Raw genomic sequence first — 17,815 nt, forward strand, 5'->3', positions numbered from 1 at the left:
TGTGATGATGATTAATATTATCAAAAAAGTATCCCTTCTGAACCATTCAATCAGTTCACCACTATATGTATCAATTTATTCTTGCTAAAAAGAAAACAGAGTAATATTACTTGAAAATTGTTCCAGAGGAAAAGTCTGTTTCCAGTCTCATTTCTGAAGTTATGTTTTGCAAGTTGGACTCGAGCGACCCTTTTCATCTGGCCGTGTGGCGACAGATGAAGCGCGGCAACAAGAGAATAAGCCGAGATAGTCAGCATCCCTCTGTGAGCTCCGCCGTGCCCAGATATGCAATTAATTGAAAGCTAATTAAAATTCTCGGTCAAATCTGTAAAACATTGTTGTGCTTATCGCTGCTCGCCGTCCACAATGCATGCGCCAGCCCTTGCCGTGTGATGATTAAACCTCTTGTATTCATGACATTGTCGGTGGGCAGATGCGCTGAGGTGTACCTGCAGCCTGTAGCTTGGCGCATGTGATGGATCTAGCGCATGCCCGGCCTTCGGAAGGCCCCCTCTGGGCTTTTGTAGCAGCTTCGTCTCATCCTGTTTTACCTGTCAGGAAGTACTGCTGAACTCTGGGTGACTCGCCGCTTTTATAGTTGCTCTCTATCTCTTTGTGGCAGTAAACATCGCCTTTCGATGATAGTTCTTCGTATGGAGCAAAGGGAGTGAGATCATCTCGAAATATCGTGAGGAACGGGCCAGGGCGCATGACTTCAGCACACAGTGCATTTTATTAGCATGTGCACAAATCAGACACATAACGATACAACGCCATCGTCTAATGCAGTTGTTAACAAGTACCATCAACTAAAAGTCACATGACCAATTGCAGAAAACAGGTGAGCCGTGACGGTCGTGACGTGAGCCCTCGGGCACTGTGATGTCATTTTCAATCAACAGTAAGTGGCAGTACAAAGCAAAATGGCTGCCTCCTGAGATGGATAAAAACTAGTGTTGTTCCGATCCCGTTTTTTGACTCCCGATACCGATACCGGTACCCAGCTTTGCAGTATCGGCCAATACCGATACCATACCGATACTTAAGGTTTTTTTTCCTTAACATGAAAAAGCTGTCCTGCCATTGGTTCAGAGCATTCAAGGGCCAATAGGATATCTTAGATCGGCATGCAGTGAACATGTCACATACCAGTGAATGTCATGCACCAGCAAGACACAAGATGCTGCATCCAAAATCCTATATTAGCGTTGGAATTAATGGTATCGGCATGTTACTTGTGAGTAGTCACCGATACCGATACCACTGTTTTAATGCAGTATGGGCACCTCTGCCAATACTAGTATCGGTATCGGAACAACACTAATAAAAACAAGTAATTTTTACTGCTTTATAGTCATATTCCACAAACAAAATATTAATCTGAATGCCTTGTTTAGACAAGTGGGGCGTATACAATGTATTACAAATGTATTTTTTTTTACTTGATTTTCCCACAGACATTAAAAAAAAGTGAAGGAGGAGGCAGGGAAGGAGGAGGCAAAGAATGTGGTGTAAAAAACAAACAAAACGTTTAATAAACAACAACAAGGAGGCAAAAATTAACTACAAACTAAGAAACTATTAAAAACAAAGCCTAACAGGTAAACTGAGAGAAGGCGTGGGAACAGATCCGGCAGCATGACAGGAGGAAAATGACAATGGACGACTCAGACAGCGGGAAGACAAGAGACTAAATACACACACTAATTGAAACAAGGTGACACACCTGGGCAAGGCACAAGTGGTAGAGGGTGCTGATTGGTTGACACATTAGGAAGGGCATGCCAAAACACAGGTGCACATAATGCTTGACGAGACTAGGGAGGCACACAAGGACAACAAAACATAACGCAGATCATGGATGAAACTCAAAGAAACATGAGGATAAAGACAAAACCCAAACTCAACCTGAACCATGACAAAAGTAAAACAAAAAACTAACCAAAACCCAACTCAAACCATAACATATACAGCCCGTCCTGGATGAACTAATCAGAAAAAAATAATAATTTTGTGTATTTTACTGTAATTTTTTTCACAATTAATTCAGTATCTCTCAGGAGAAGCTCATGATTTTTTTTTCTTTTTGCCTTTGAAAAGAAATTCTACCACGCAGAATTGCCTACCACAGGAATTGCCTACATTGCAGCCTCTTTTTCCCGATTGGAATTTTGACAAATTTTTCCAGTTTCAAGAAACTCTTGTCAGTTTTTCCAGAAACAGTTGCATGAGTAGTCAACTGATTCATAGTCAACTGATTCAGATACCAATTCCTTTTGCCAACACTTCAACTTTGGTGGATCTCTGCTCTTAGTTAAGCGTTATTGTAATTCAACGATATTTTCATTATTATTATTGTTGTTGTTGTTGTTGACATCTGTGTAAATTGTGAGGTGTTCCTAATATTTTGCTCTACATTTAATAAGGAATCAAACAATTTTTACACCTCTAGAAAAATGACAACCACAGGCTCCCCTCACCGGCTGTGCATTGGATCATCTTTTCACTTTTGTTTTTTAATTGGAGCTCAACATTTCTCGCGTTGAAAGTACATGCAGCACGGAACAAGCCGTTTAATTAAATCTTCAGAAGCGCCTCGTGCCCCGACTGGTCTTCCTGCAGGTCTTGTTCCTACTCGCCACGTTTCCACTCCCCTCATGCACGTCAAGCGGGAGAAGGGGAAGCACGGTTGCACGCAGGCAGTCTGTTATGGCGAGTTAATATTTATTTGGATTCCGAGTACGGCTCATGCACCGGGACGTGGAGCTACATTTAATATGAATGAACCTCACTGTGCTTTCTTTGTTTGTTTGTTTTATTCTAACAAGAACGATCCAACAAAAATGGCTTTCTTTCCACTGCTTCATAACAGTTCATGAAATAAAGTATAAAATGACACTGATTTAATGTAGCAAAAGCAATCGCAAAACTTAAAATGTGAGCTATATACAAGAGAAACATGGCTATGTGTAATAGATACAGTATAACCTCAGGATCTTTGAGATATGGTCCGTGTTTCGTATTTTTTGAGAAAAAAAATATGTGAACACGTCGATGTATTTGACCAGTACAAAAACAAACACTGCAAAAACCGATATGCGTTAATTCTGTATTCTGACGTGAGAGCTGCAGGCAAGATCCACACACACACACACACACACAAATATGTGATGCGCAACTCACAACATGATCTTCAACTGTTCTGCAGTTCAGCTCGTATATCACACAAAGAATGTACAGTAGTAGAGAGATGCCAATTTCAACTCAATTTCTTGTTACAATAATTGGAGTTGTATATAGCTTCAAATCTTCCAGCAAGACTTTCTGCAAGATTCTGAAGCTACAAAGTGTCAGGAGGTACTTGACATTCTATACATAATTTAAAAAAATCATTCATAATGTATTATGCCATACAAGAGAAACAGTAGGAAGTGTCTTAAGACATTTTTACGATCAGTTGTTCGATAGCGTGACTGATGTACCTTTTTTTTATGTCGAGTGACCACCTCTTGAACTCGGCACCGATCCCAGAGTCCAAAGGCTCTTCTCTTCACACTGTCGGTAATAAAAGCGCAGTGTTAAGTCTCATTTGATTTGCACAGCAACAGGCCAAGCATGTCCGGGACCGCAGAGCCGCAGCCCAGTGAGTAGTCGCCTCGTATATCAGCAAGACAGAATTGGCAATTTATGAATGAAAGGCACTTTTCTTGGGGCATATTGAATTCATTTATAGCTTCATTTTGACAAAAAGGGAAAATGCATCAAGGTATTTGGTTGGCATTTAGGATCAATTGGAATAATAATAGCACTGGTCGTAGGTTACCCTTTGAATTTTATGAACATGCACACAAAACATTAAAAAACAGGAAGTACGTTTTCTTTAGAGAGCACTGACTTGAATAGCCTCTACGAGATGGAATTTGTTTTAAATTTCATGTATGCTTTAAAGAAACAGTTTCAACTTTGATAGAGCCACTGTAAATTTTACATTCGACAAAACAAACAAAAATGTCATAAAAAGTATAAACACTAGATGAATAAAGTCTGCACACCCCTGTTTATATAACATGTTTTTGATATGACCATAAAGAAGGCCCATATAAGGACGACGGAACTTCCCGCAGCTCCTCAATTTTGCTGTCAACCTCTTTGCAACCTCCCACATTTCTTCTCTTTTCATCGATTTTGGAGGGACATTCAGTTCTTAGCAATGTCACCGACGTTGCGCCATATTTTCTCCACTGGATGGTGATTGTCAGTACAATTTTTCATCATGTTACATGTGATGAAGTTCTGACCCTTCTCCTGAATGACACCGTTGAACAATGACATCCCTCTGATGCTATGAAAGTTCTCTGTGGACCAGGACCTGCGCTGTAAGATTTGACGACATAAATGTCAAGAAAAGCCTCCTAGAAAATCGGAATTTTATTTGCGGTTAGTCAGAGGCACTTTCAATGGTGGCAAGTGTTTGCTGACTTCCATTTAACATGAATTTGAATGTGATGAATTAATTCTAAGCCATATCCCTAGTTATAAGAGTGTGTGCACACACGTGCAACCACAATTGTCTCAATAGTTTACTGTATTTTCCCATTCAAACAGACTTCTTTAGTTATTTTTTATTTTATTTTTTTGTCAATTGCGTTGCACAGGTTTTTAGTCATATTAATGACAAAAAAAAAGAGAGAAAAAAAAGAAATGGAATATGTTGGTCTCTTTTTGTATAATTCACAAAAACATTACATTTGAACAGGGGTGTGTAGACTTTGTAAAATTACTACCTACTGAAATAATGATCATCCCATCTAAATGAATCACAAATACACTCGGAGGTGAAATCTGGGCCAGTTGAGATTAACAAAATCTACTGTTCCATTGAAAAAATGGCAAGAGGTATGACTATTTATGGTAATTGTTTCACCTGTCACTAGATTTAGCTGGCTAGATAGATTAACCCCCCTTTTTTTTCTAATTTATTTTTTTTTAATTAATTTTTTTTTAAATTTTTTTCAGTAACTAAATACTAACTGTTTTCATACCAATTTGATGAAACTGAATAATTTCCCAAACAACACCTGATGATCTCTCATAACACAGTGTTTGGGTAAATGGTTATGCATGTACATTATATGACTGGAGGCATCTCCATTACATTGGCATATTTACAGGCGATTATGTGGAGAGGTACGGTATATATCTTATGTGCAGTTGGTTTAAAAGCGTGGACAAATAAAAAAAAATAAAATAAATAAATAAAAAGCTGCGATTGGCTGGCAACCAGTCCAGGGTGTACTCCGCCTCCTGCCCAAAGCCAGCTGAGATAGGCTCCAGCACCCCTCGTGAGCCTTGTGAGGAATAAGCGGTCAAGAAAACGGACGAAAAACATAAAAAGTATGAATACAATGGACTATAAAATGCAAAGTATAAAGGGATTTTGTTTATTTTAAAGTGTTCATCTAATTCACAGACAGTTTGTCTTTGCTGAACGCATTGTTGAGACAATGACATATAGCTAAAGGTTGGGGGGATGGGGGGGGTTTGATCAAGCAAAGACTTCTGCTACCTCTACGTCCCCAATGCCTGCAGCAGTTTGCAATTTAACCCCACCTTGTTGACGGTGTATGAGTCTGTTGTAGCCTGCAGCACTTATCTCTCCATTGCATATGCTTTTGTTTTCATTGTCGGTGTCATTTGCAACTCAGGAACAAACTTAATTTATTCCCAGAAAGGTGAGCTGCTCAGCACGCATCATCACACTATTGAGCCACAACGTTGGTTTGCTTCGTGCTTATCATGTGAATCTGAAGCAGCGGAGTGGTTTGTGCGTGCGGTGATAGCAGGCAATGAATCGACATTGCTTATTGGTTGGCAGATAAGGCAGCAGATAGAGCAGGTGTCATTCACAGTACGTCACCCCAGGGAGCCATGTCACAGTGGTGGACGGCATTATGTAATCTCACAAAGCACACAATAGATAATGTTTCCCTCATCTATGCACTTTTTTTTAGTGGACAGTTCAATTAGCGTGTTGACAGTTTAACAAACAGTCACTGGTGAATTTTATTTTTATTTTGTTATCATTTATATAAATTCCACAAGTGTCAGCATGCTACCTCAATGACATTTTAGATGTACCCATAATCTTCCTTGCTTATCTAATCCTAATCATAATAATTAAAAAAAAATACATTTAGAATGCAATACATTGATACAATAAATATATTTCCAATTGTTCTATCTAGACTTACTTTTTATTGTAACTAATTTCGTTGGTTGTTTGGCTAACCAATAAAATTGGTATGCCGGTAACCACCCGGAATGGTCAATGTCTAGCCAGTCTATTGGCTAATTAAGCCAATATGAGGTTAACCTACTAGATTAGTAGTTTTTTTTCATTTCATTTTATTTTATTTATTTTACCAAGCCATTTTTTAAAGTGTAGTAGTCGTACATTAGCATGACTATTATTGGTACATTTTAGTATGTATTATATTTTATTGTTAGAATTTAATTTGTAATTTCCTGTCATTATGATCCTTTTATAAATAATAACAAATTTTAACAATAAGATCAACTTCTATTACAGACTCAATGGTCCAGATAAAATCAACAACAATATATATATAAAAAAACAATTTAAAAAACACATAAAAAGAACCATACAAAGCATATTTACAATGCAAGAAGTAAAAACCACTTTAAAACAAATAAAATAAAATAAATATATAAACATACTGTATACTGGATTTATTTAGCAATATAGTTTAGATTTATTATTAAAGGTGCTATTATGCATTATATACTCTTGAATATGCCCCTATTCCTTATAATTTTCTTTTCTATCTAAGAAAAATGGTGCGCCATCTGGCAACCCGTCAGGCTTCCGTTCTGTCACCCTCTGTTGGTCATTTATTTATTTATGTTTCTTGATCATTGCCCTATACCCGTGATATATGCAATGAAAACAAATGTGATTCCACTACATTCCTTTCTATCATGAATATAATTTTGGTGATTATGTTTTCGATTTCCCTACAGTGTCCAGCAGGCAGAGATGCCCCCAGGGCAAAGGTTTGGAGAGTGTGGCCCCCCTGGTGAGCTCTGTGGAGGAAAGCCTTGATCCCATTCCCACCAACATCAAGGGAACTGTCCCAACGTGGATCAATGGGAGCTTTCTGAGGAACGGTCCAGGGAAGTTTGAATTTGGCCAAGACAGGTACAACACATTACACGACTGCAATGTGCTCATAAAAACAAGTCATGAGTCATCCAAGTTCACTTGTCAAGGCAGCACATTTGTCTCGCGTCTCACAAGATTGTGCCGGTGTATCCAAGCACTTGGTGTATGTTTGGTGTTGATCTTTCTCCCCCCTCCTCAGATACACCCACTGGTTTGACGGCATGGCCATGATGCACAGATTTCACATCAGCGAGGGCAAAGTGACGTACAGCAGCCGCTTCCTGAGAAGTGACTCGTACGTGCGCAACTCGGAGAAGAACCGCATCGTGGTGTCAGAGTTCGGAACGCTGGCCATGCCTGATCCCTGCAAGAACGTCTTTGCGCGATTCTTCTCACGTTTTCAGATCCCAAGTATGTGCAATTCAAATGCTGAATGAATATCAGCCCACTAAAGTGGAGAGGTCCCTTTACTGAATCTTAATGTATCCCTGCCATCACGGAATGCATTAGGGAGCAGAAGCACAGGTGAAGTAAAACAGATAAAAACTGATCTTTTTTTGACTTTATGACCATTGATTTTCCAGCCTTAACAAAAGGTGCAGCCGGTATATCATAATGTGTTTGGATTTTAAATTATAGCAGCAACACAAATCATAAAATGATAGCTTTGTCGGGTTTTGTTTTCTATTTATTTAACAACCCCAAATTCTTTATTTATGTACAACTGCACTGTGCATTAAAATTTTCAACTTAATACAAATATATTGTAGTATATTTAACAAAGAAGCACATTGATTTCATTAGGTTACAATGCACAGATGTGTCCTTGACCTTGACCTAACATTTAACAAAATGAAATCACCTGGTCAGGGGATTTTAACCTACCACTGCCAAGCATTGCATAACAATCTAAATCATTTTTGTAATCCATAACATCCTCAACAGGGCAATATTTTAAAATTAACTTCTAAACTGTGAGGAAGCCTGAACATTGATGTTGCTATAAAAGTGTGCTCTGAATATTAGTTTGTTTGAAAATGAAACGGGAGTAAAGCTTCAGAGAGGCCAATTTGTGCTGTTTGTCCAGGATTTCCCCGTAGCTTCTTCAAGTTGTTTGTTTTGGATGGCTATTCCCTTCTGTCTCCTACCTAGCAAGTGAAATGCATGCTCTGTACGGTTTAAGTCTATAGATCGGATTCATCATCCTTCCCTTTTGAATACGCTGCTGTTATTTGAACACAGCTGTATATAACAGTCATTTTTCTGTTGTCAACAGAGGCCACAGACAATGCAAGTGTGAATTTTGTCAAGTACAAGGGAGACTATTATGTCAGCACAGAAACCAACTACATGAGGAGAATTGATCCTCAAACTCTGGACACCAAAGAAAAGGTAGCGAGACAAAGCGGTCTCTCGTTCATGTTCTCCTGGCGTTTGCATCAACTAAATTTGCACCAAGATGACTGTTACTTGCCAATTTCAGGTGGACTGGAGCCAGTATGTTGCTATCAATGCAGCCACAGCCCACCCGCATTATGACCGCCAAGGGGCCACGTACAACATGGGCAACTCTCATGGGAAAGGCGGTAAACACCCACGCTAAAGCCGCAACATTTAGGCCCGCCGCACAATCAAGCGGACCATTGTGGAAAAAAAAAACTGTTCTGAGGCTCAACATACAGGATTTTTTTTTGCTTTTTTTTTTTTTTTTTTAATTGAACCACAAAAACATGGCAAGATTGTCAAAGAAGCAGACTGCCATAGAGAGCGAGTACACATTTTGACAGACAGTTGGCAATAGTAATACCATAATTCTAACTTTGATACTAAACCTGGATAAATATGACCTCGATACCGGTGCTGAAACACTAAATTACAAAAATTATTAGCATTTGTATTTATTCAAATACTAGGTTGCATTTGATGAAATGAACTGAGAAGATTCCATGGATTCCAAATCCACTGCCCCATATGGCAATGTGAAAATGTAAATTTGAACCCAGAATCCATTTTCCATTTTGAATTCCAAGTTCTGAATTTCATTTTATGGAGGTCCAGCCAGTGGGGTCTTCATCAGCCTCCCCTATCTGACCATGACGCACTATTTTCAGGTACGAATTTCTGGCACTCGCCAGGGGGCCTGAAGGTTCAAGGTCGGGCTTTTGTTTTCCCTCACAGGATTTCGGGTCTTTAATATAAAGCATTGAACAGTTTTAGACACTACTGAACATTAGCTAGAGATGTATTTTTAAGATACGTGTGAGAGAGATCATGCAAATTTCAAACAGCAAGGCTTGAGATGAGATTCGAACCCATAACTGTGAGGCAAACGTGCTCACCACTAGTCTACCATGCTGACCCGTTATTAAAAAAAAAAAAAAAAAAAACATTGTTAAAAAAGTATCTCTGACAGTTTCAACCAAATCTGAGCATCATTATTTTTTAATGGTTCTTTTGTGCTGAATCTCATTATATTGTGCAGATAAACCAAATTAAGTGGCTAGCGAGTGCATGTCTTACTTTCCTTTGTGTATTAACTGTATTTAATAAGAATATTAATTATTCATAATATTACTTATTCATGTGTTTATGTTTGCTCGTATTAACTCCAATTTCATGTTCTAAATTGCCCGCCTTCTCTATTTCTATACACACGATTATTATTACACCTACAGTATGTTACTTACACACATGTGCAAAAACCTCAGGATTCTTCTACAACATCATCCGCGTGCCCCCACCCGAGGAGACGGGGGCGAGCGAGGACGGCGCAGACCTATACGGAGCCAAAGTGATCTGCTCCATCCGAGCCAGCGAACCCAGAAAACCCTCCTACTATCACAGCTTCGGTGAGATGCAGCACGTCGCCAAAGGGATAAGTCGAACGAATGCATTCTACGCGAAGAGCTTTGGCGCCTGCCTGCTTTGACAGGCTTGAGCCTACACTTTTTTTTTTTCCTTCCATACTCTTATTAATTACTCATTCAAATTCTAGTCTCACCCTGCTTTACTTTGTCAATCACAGTGCTTTTGTATTGTGTTCAGTTCTCACCAGCTGTGTGTGATTGTCTCTATTCCTCCCAAATCAATATCATTATCCTGCATTTTTAGATCTCCGGAATGTATTGAAAATTACTGGAAAACAAAAGGAGTTTCTTTTAGTTAACGCAAAAAATAAAAAATAAAATAAGCAAGTGAAGGAGGAACACAAGCAGCTGGTGTGTATGTGATATGTCACATGACCCGATAGGCCTCTTTCAGCGCTTCAAGCTTCTGTGTTTACTTCTGTAAATACACAATACAATTGCGTGCAGACCTCCATGCTATTCCTGGATGGCACAAGACATTTTTTTTTTTTTGCTAAGAGTGTGAAGCATTGCAAAGTGGTTCAAGGCGCCCACTTGCATCCTTGGCTAGATTAGCGGGAGAAGCAGAGGATCTGTTTATTCCCACATTCATGTGTTTATATACAAGCACATATTTTAGTCTCCAAATTCCCTTGATTGTGTCACATAAATTCGCTTTGCATTGTTTAGCCAAAGAAGACTGGGTGAGGCCTGTGGTAAATCCCTTATTTGGCTTACGTTAGGACAAAAATACTGTCCACCCCCCCAAATACATACGCACTTGCATGAAGATGGTCATGCCACATTTAGGTGGCAGTAAGATTAGTCCTTCTTTACAGAGGATAAAGAATATATTACTGAGTATTGCTTTATTACATGATTTACATCGCTACACCATTTGTGTGACAAATATTGTAAAAACATATCCTTACTTCCCTCTGTGTATGCCTCCTACAGTCATGTCTGAGAACTACATTGTGTTTGTGGAGCAGCCCATCAAGTTGGATCTGCTCAAGTTTATGCTGTACCGCATCCAGGGAAAGAGTTTTCACAAAGTCATGACCTGGGAGCCGCGCAATGACACCATCTTCCACCTGGTCAACCGGCACACTGGCAAAGTGAGTCAAAGGCCAGACTCTCTTGGCTCCACCATTTAAGTACTATTATTATTATTACTATTTAAAACTTGTAAAAATACTGTAACACCATAAAGTCTATGTTGTTAGATGGACTTCATTAGTTATGAATAATTCATCCATCCATCCATCCATCCATCCATCCATTTTCTTAACCACTTGCTCCTCACAAGGGTCGTGGGGGGTGCTGGAGCCTATCCCAGAGGGCTTCAGCACCCTTCAACACCCTGAACTGGTTGCCAGCCAATCGCAGGGCATAGTTATGAATAATAACATAAAAATAAAGCTAACTTGAGCAAATGTGTTATTTCAGAAGTATGTATGAAACTGGTAGCCCTTCACACAAGTTATTAACCAAGAAGCAGCTCTCAGTTTCAAAAAGGTCATTGACCTCGGTCACATACAAGAAAGACCACTCCAGAAGGCTGTACTGAATTAAATTACCTTTATGTGATGTGACACCTGTCGACAGGAGAGTGAAGTGAAGTACCGCGCAGCTCCCATGTTCACGCTGCATCAAATCAATGCCTTTGAAGACAACGGCCTGCTGGTTATGGACATGTGCTGCGGGGATGACGGCGAGGTCATCGGAGACTTTACCCTGGAGAACCTCCGCAGAGGTCCGGGAGAGGAGATGGACAAGGTGAGTTTGTGTTTGTCTGTGTGGAACATATTCATTTTTCATTCATTCATGCCTGTTTCCAGCAGATGGATTTTACGTACACTTTGGCTCGTGTGTTTATTGACATCATTTTTTTTCTACCCGTTTACTGGCCATAACATGCACACATAAATGCAATGAATTTAGTTGATGTGGTTGTATTTTGGAGTAAGGTAGAACTGTACTGCATCCTCCATACATTTGGAATAAGCGTTAAATAATTCAGTTTCGATCACTTCAATTAAAAACTGCACTTCATGACAAATAATAATAAAAATACTTGTTGCAAAGCATATTTTGCTGTGATAAACTACAGGTGCTCCACTCCTTTGTGTTTTGTTTGATCAGTTTTACAACTCACTGTGCAGAAACCTGCCAAGGAGATACGTCCTGCCGTTAAATGTGGACAAATCGACCCCCCTGGACCAGAACCTCGTGACCTTGCCTAACTATAAAGCCACGGCCAAAATGACCAAACCTGGAGAGGTAGCGTACATCACTGAATAATGATGTCATTAACTTGATTGCACTTCACTTTACAGTTAAGGGTGAAGTTGAAATTGTAATCAATAGCGTTAACTACTACACTCTGTGAGTAATTACACACCTGATGAGGATAAGCTCTTAGACAGGATGGTTTTCATGGTAAGAGTATTGTGAGGAATGAGTTGGACATTGAATTAGAATTAAAAACAATAACCCTTATTTATTCATTAGAATATGTTTTGATAAAAAAAAAATAAGGGTAGAAAATGTGATATTAAAGATGCTTTGGTTGATTGACAGGCAAATGTACTGAAAGAGTCTTAACAGTGAATACAGATCTTATTAACACATTCATTGCCAGACCAGCAAAAAAAATAAAAAAAAATCATTTGACGTCTTTTTCCGTCAATGGCAGTGAATGCGTTAAACATGGTAAAAATCAATGAAGCAATTATAAATTGTTGATATAATGTACAGCAGGGGTGTCCAAACTTTTTCCTCTGAGGGCCACATACAAAAAAATAGAAAGCTGCAAGGGCCACTTTGATTTTTTTTTCTCGTTATTTATTAACGCATTCATTGCCAGACCAGAAAAAAAATTGCATCATTTGACGTCTTTTTGGCAGTGAATGAGTTAATTTAATCAGTTTAAACATCGACCTGTAAAAAAGAACTGGAAAAAAAAATGCATCAATGTGAGTGAACGTTTGACCTTGTCTAGGTTTACATGACCCACGAGGAACTTCACGATGATGAACTGCTGCAACACGGTGGCCTCGAGTTCCCTCAGATCAACTACGAGCGCTACAACGGACGACCTTACCGCTACTTCTACTCGTGTGGTTTTGGGCACGTCTTCAGTGACTCCCTGCTCAAGATGGACGTACACACCAAGAAGCTTAAGGTCTCCACTGATCACAGACTGCTCATAAACGTCAATGTCAGAACATACCAGAACTTAAAGTACACTCCAAAATTTGTAATAGTTTTGTGATTTATTCATATCACATGCTTTAGCAAGCATAAAGGATTTAATGAGTATAAGAAGGTGAAAAATGTTTAGAGCTGTGACCTGTTTTGATTTATTTTTGTTCTTATTGCTATTAGCTTGATTTGACTCTCAACAGGTGGTATTATTAACTTCAGTTTTTTTTTAAACCTGGCTTTGATTAGTATCTCCTTTGATTGTTGTCCTACATTGGAGTCCATCTGTTGACTCCTATGTTAGCGTCTTGCATTAGCTAGCTAGCTATCTAGCCTGCGATATACTAACGTGTCATGAATGTTGTAACAGTTCACATTAATTGATTTGCGCCACCAAATGAACATTGCTGTTACACCTGTGATGTCGCGACACCTTTCACTAGCAATTCAAATTTTGAATATCAGAAAAACAGCTGATGGTCAACCTCTCCTCTAAGCTAGTGACAGAAACTGTGGGATAGTTTAGTCAGTTTAGCCAGTGTGTGGTGGGCCTCAGGTTAGGTTAATTGAAGATTCTAAATTGGGTGTTAATACATATTCACAGCCAGTCCTGAATAAATATAGTATGATTTAATGGGGAAGTGTGTCTTGAGTGGGACCAGCGTAACGCTGTATTGTTTATTTACGTCAAAGTTAGACTGGAAAGCAGTTGACCATGAGCTTGTTTTTTATGCATAGCACATTTTAATGCCATATTTCCTGTTTAGGTGTGGCGGTATCCCGGCTTGTTCCCGTCTGAGCCTGTCTTTGTTGCTTCGCCAGAGGCGATGGAGGAAGATGATGGAGTTGTGTTGTCAGTCATTATCACACCACGAAAAGTGAGTTCACATCTGCAGAAATAATGTAAACTGTGCTGTTTTTCCCCAAGCCTCATTGTTTAATTAATACCGAGTCTCGCTATCAAACTGTGCATGATACCAGAATGTTGATATAGTGGTGCCTTGACTTAAGAGTTCAATTCTTTCCATGACCAAAATTGTAATCCAAAACGCTGCTATCTCAAATCAGTCCCCAGTGAAATGGATGGAAGGACCATTATTCTGTTCGTTGGTGTGGGCACCTTGGCTAACAGGGAGCGTTCGTATCTCATTTTTTTGTTCAAAGTCAGAGAAAAAACAACAACAACAACAACAACAAAAAAGAAAATCATCTCAGCATTGTAACTCAAAGCATCACTTTACTTTTATACACAAACACTAACACACAAACACTAACGTGTTCCGCTTTTGTTTCCAGGACAAAAGTACATTCCTTCTCGTTCTGGATGCTAAGACCTTCACTGAGCTGGGCAGAGCAGAGGTCCCAGTCAATATCCCATATGGGACCCACGGTGTCTTCAATCATATGACCTAGATTCTAGGCCCTGGCCTAGAAGTTCCACTGGTATGCGACCCATCAACCAGCCCACAGAAACACTTGCCCGTGACATTAATGAACTCTTGAACTGACCAAGAGAAGAAATAAGCACGCAAATGATGTTTATGGATCCCATTGACTGGGATAAGTGCAGTTTATATATGCATGCGGAAGAATGTTGCCACAATAATTATAACAATGACAGTCTCTGGAAGCAAACATGTCTCAAAGTGCATTTAACTAGATTTGAAGGACAAATCCTTTTCAGAAAATCACGTAAACAAATGCCAACCGAAGACAATAAAATGAAATCTATTTCCCTCTTTTCTGTTTAAATCTGAAGTGTTTTCGCATCGTCGCGCCACTTGAAACGCGACACTTCCAGCGCGTGCACTTAGGAGACATCAAAATGCATCAGAGCAAATTCAATTTCTGTCAAAGTAATGTGATAGAAATGGACAGCGTGGAGAAATGGCTGGAAAACAAATGGATCCGACTGGTCGATAGCCTCCCGAGAGTCTGCCGGAGGTCGCGTCGCAAATTTGGGGCTGTTGAAATGAGCAAAACAACGTTGACATTCACTTAAACGCCGACATGTCAGACCTGATGTGGGAACAAGAGCACTTTGATGTCGCAATAACAACAAAAACAACCGTAATAGGGAATGTCCAAGGCTAGTTGTAGCCTGGACGGAATATGAAGTAGCTTGTGGCAGTGCCTGTCACTCCACCTTCCTCACCAATTGACGGTTTTCACCCTCATATTGATTTCGGCCGACTAGTTTCACCTGACTTCAGGCTCTGCAACTCACACAGGCACCAAAGATTCTCTTTAAATGTTACATGACTCACTCGTCGTCAACAGCCGTCTGACAAATGTAGCAACTGGAATTGCTTTGTCTTATCATTCAAAAAATGATTTTCCACTCCACGCCGTTGTTGTGAGTCACAAAGGACCCATTCAGCCAGAGCCAGAATGCAAATGGTAACATCCCAGCCATGCAATATTAACGTCATTTGTTACTCTCCATGAACTCCGAAGTGCCTAACATCACTTTTGTTCATTACTACTTTATTTCTACAAATTTCTGCAAGTGTTCACATTTTCAATTCATTTATTTATTCATTGTCATCCAATTTGATCACTTCTGCGACATTCCAAGGAAATCACAATGTCCCATCACTGCTGAGTTCTTTTTTCAAACAGGCCCGCAAGCTACTCGTGGGTCTTTGACGGGCAACATGTTGGTGACCGCTGACGGAGAACCTCTCGACAGGAAGGCAGTCGTGTTTACCAAATTTTACTGTAAATCCCATTTGCAAAATAAACAAATACATAAATATATAAATCCAACCACCCATTTTCTTAACCGCTTACTCCTCACAAGGGTCGCGGGAGGTGCTGGAACCTATCCCAGCTGGCTTTGGGCAGTAGGTGGGGTACACCCTGAACTGGTTGCCAACGAATTGCAGGGCAAAATATATGAATGAATGAATGAATGAACGAATGAGTGAATGAATGAATGAATGAATGAATGAATGAATGAATGAGTGAGTGAGTGAGCGAATGAGTGAATGAATGAATGAATGAATGAATAAAATCCTAAATCAATGGCGTGGTGTATGGGTACATGGGGCTTAATAAGAAATTAAAAAAAAAATGTTCACATTGTTTAGATATTTACCAGTACTTCCGAGTTGTAAAAAAATACATCGAAAAGTATATTTAACATTTAACAACATCTAAAAAGCTGTTAAAAAGCAACAGAAATACAAAACATATAAAGTAGCTTACTGAAATTACTCAAAGAGCCAGAAGAAGATTGTCAAAAAAAAGGATTTTACAAATATTTTGGAAAGACCTTAATCAGATGTATGGGGGGAAAAAAAAGAAAAAGAAAAAAAAAAAAAAAAGTACAGTTGCTATCCTGGATTTTAAAGCATTTACACTTTATTGGTATGTTTGTAATCTTCAATATCCGTTCTTAATATTCACTCTGATAATAAAAGGTCATCAACAAGGGGCGGGGTGTATTATACACAAATACAAGGGTAAAAAAAAACGTTTTTAAGGGTGATTTGGGGTGGTGCATATTATACACAGGGTTTTACGGTATGGCTGGGCAGTTAATTTTTTGGGTTATGTTTGGTTTACAGACTACTAAATGCAGTTGTAATCCACTGAACAACTTTCATGAGTTGAACTCAAACATGTTTTCTATATACAGAGGTCTGTTTGTTTCAATCAATTATTGTTCACAAATCTGCCCAAATCTGTTAGTGAGCATGTATTTGCTATGATAAACTGTCTTGGACTGCCCACTGTAAAAGGCCACTCTAAATTCTTTAAAAAAAAAAAAAAAAGTCTGGGTTTACCTGTGAGTATCTAAGAGACACCATTTGACAAAAAACCACACACATCTGCACTAAAATATTTTTTTTTATGAAATAATTTCAAGGACACATGTTATCATAAAAATGCTTTTGAAAAGTGCGTGTGTCTGAATTTGTTCAAATGTTCCATTTCAGATGATTTGGCCTCGGGTCTGCTCTCAGCTGAATGCCATCCTCCTCTGTGACTGTGTCCGCAGACGTCTCATCTTCATGTGCTTTTTATTCATAACGCGGGAAGGTCTGAGCGGCAGCATATTGTTCCAATTAATGTAAGGCCACATCTAATATAGTGGGAATTAACAACAGTTCCTCGTTCTCTGCAGCCGACCGCGGCTGTGTCTCCTAATAAGCATGCTGCACGAGTTCTCCCAAGATACGCATTAATTAGCTCATAATTCCTAATCTAATCAGTCATGCTTAACCTCTCTCTGACAGTCTGTCTCTGTGTGTGTGCGTGTAACGTTCAGTTTATTAGTACACTGCGATGCGCGTGACAGCCACATCCCGGAGACCTTTGCCCTCAGTTAACCCTAAGTTGAATTTTACTTAAGCAAAGCAAAAGCTTATCGAGTGAGCCGTGCACACATTTTATTTGAACTATGTGAAAAGAGAATCAATGGTCAATTTAATGTGTTCTTGATAAGTTCTGGATGGGAGAATAATAAATAGACACTAAAAAATGTTGGGTTGTCTTCCTAATACTGGATTACTTTTACTCAAGGTTGGATTCAAATTTTTGTTTCAGCAAAATCTTGACCCCAACATGCTGG

General features: G+C 39.2%; 1 protein-coding gene across 1 annotated transcript; it reads left to right on the plus strand.

Annotated features, from left to right (window-relative positions):
• The first annotated feature begins 3,615 nt into the window (after window positions 1–3,615).
• Window positions 3,616–17,278, plus strand: bco2l (beta-carotene 15, 15-dioxygenase 2, like). The gene is made up of 13 exons (XM_077521297.1): window positions 3,616–3,643; window positions 7,042–7,219; window positions 7,383–7,594; window positions 8,460–8,575; window positions 8,667–8,769; window positions 9,892–10,032; window positions 10,987–11,147; window positions 11,638–11,808; window positions 12,175–12,312; window positions 13,034–13,216; window positions 14,004–14,114; window positions 14,533–14,679; window positions 17,181–17,278. The coding sequence occupies exons 1-12, from the start codon at window positions 3,616–3,618 to the stop codon at window positions 14,647–14,649; spliced, it is 1,659 nt and encodes a 552-aa protein (XP_077377423.1). The 3' UTR covers window positions 14,650–14,679; window positions 17,181–17,278.
• Window positions 17,279–17,815: the final 537 nt, after the last annotated feature.

This window comes from Festucalex cinctus, chromosome 5 (genome assembly GCF_051991245.1).
Source record: "Festucalex cinctus isolate MCC-2025b chromosome 5, RoL_Fcin_1.0, whole genome shotgun sequence".
Lineage (NCBI taxonomy): Eukaryota > Metazoa > Chordata > Actinopteri > Syngnathiformes > Syngnathidae > Festucalex > Festucalex cinctus.

Coding starts and splice junctions, on each gene's coding strand:
- bco2l (XM_077521297.1), top strand. CDS start 3,616: ATGTCCGGGACCGCAGAGCCGCAGCCCA. Junction 11,148..11,637: donor TCAACCGGCACACTGGCAAA/GTGAGTCAAAGG, acceptor ACCTGTCGACAG/GAGAGTGAAGTGAAGTACCG. Junction 14,115..14,532: donor TCATTATCACACCACGAAAA/GTGAGTTCACAT, acceptor TTTTGTTTCCAG/GACAAAAGTACATTCCTTCT.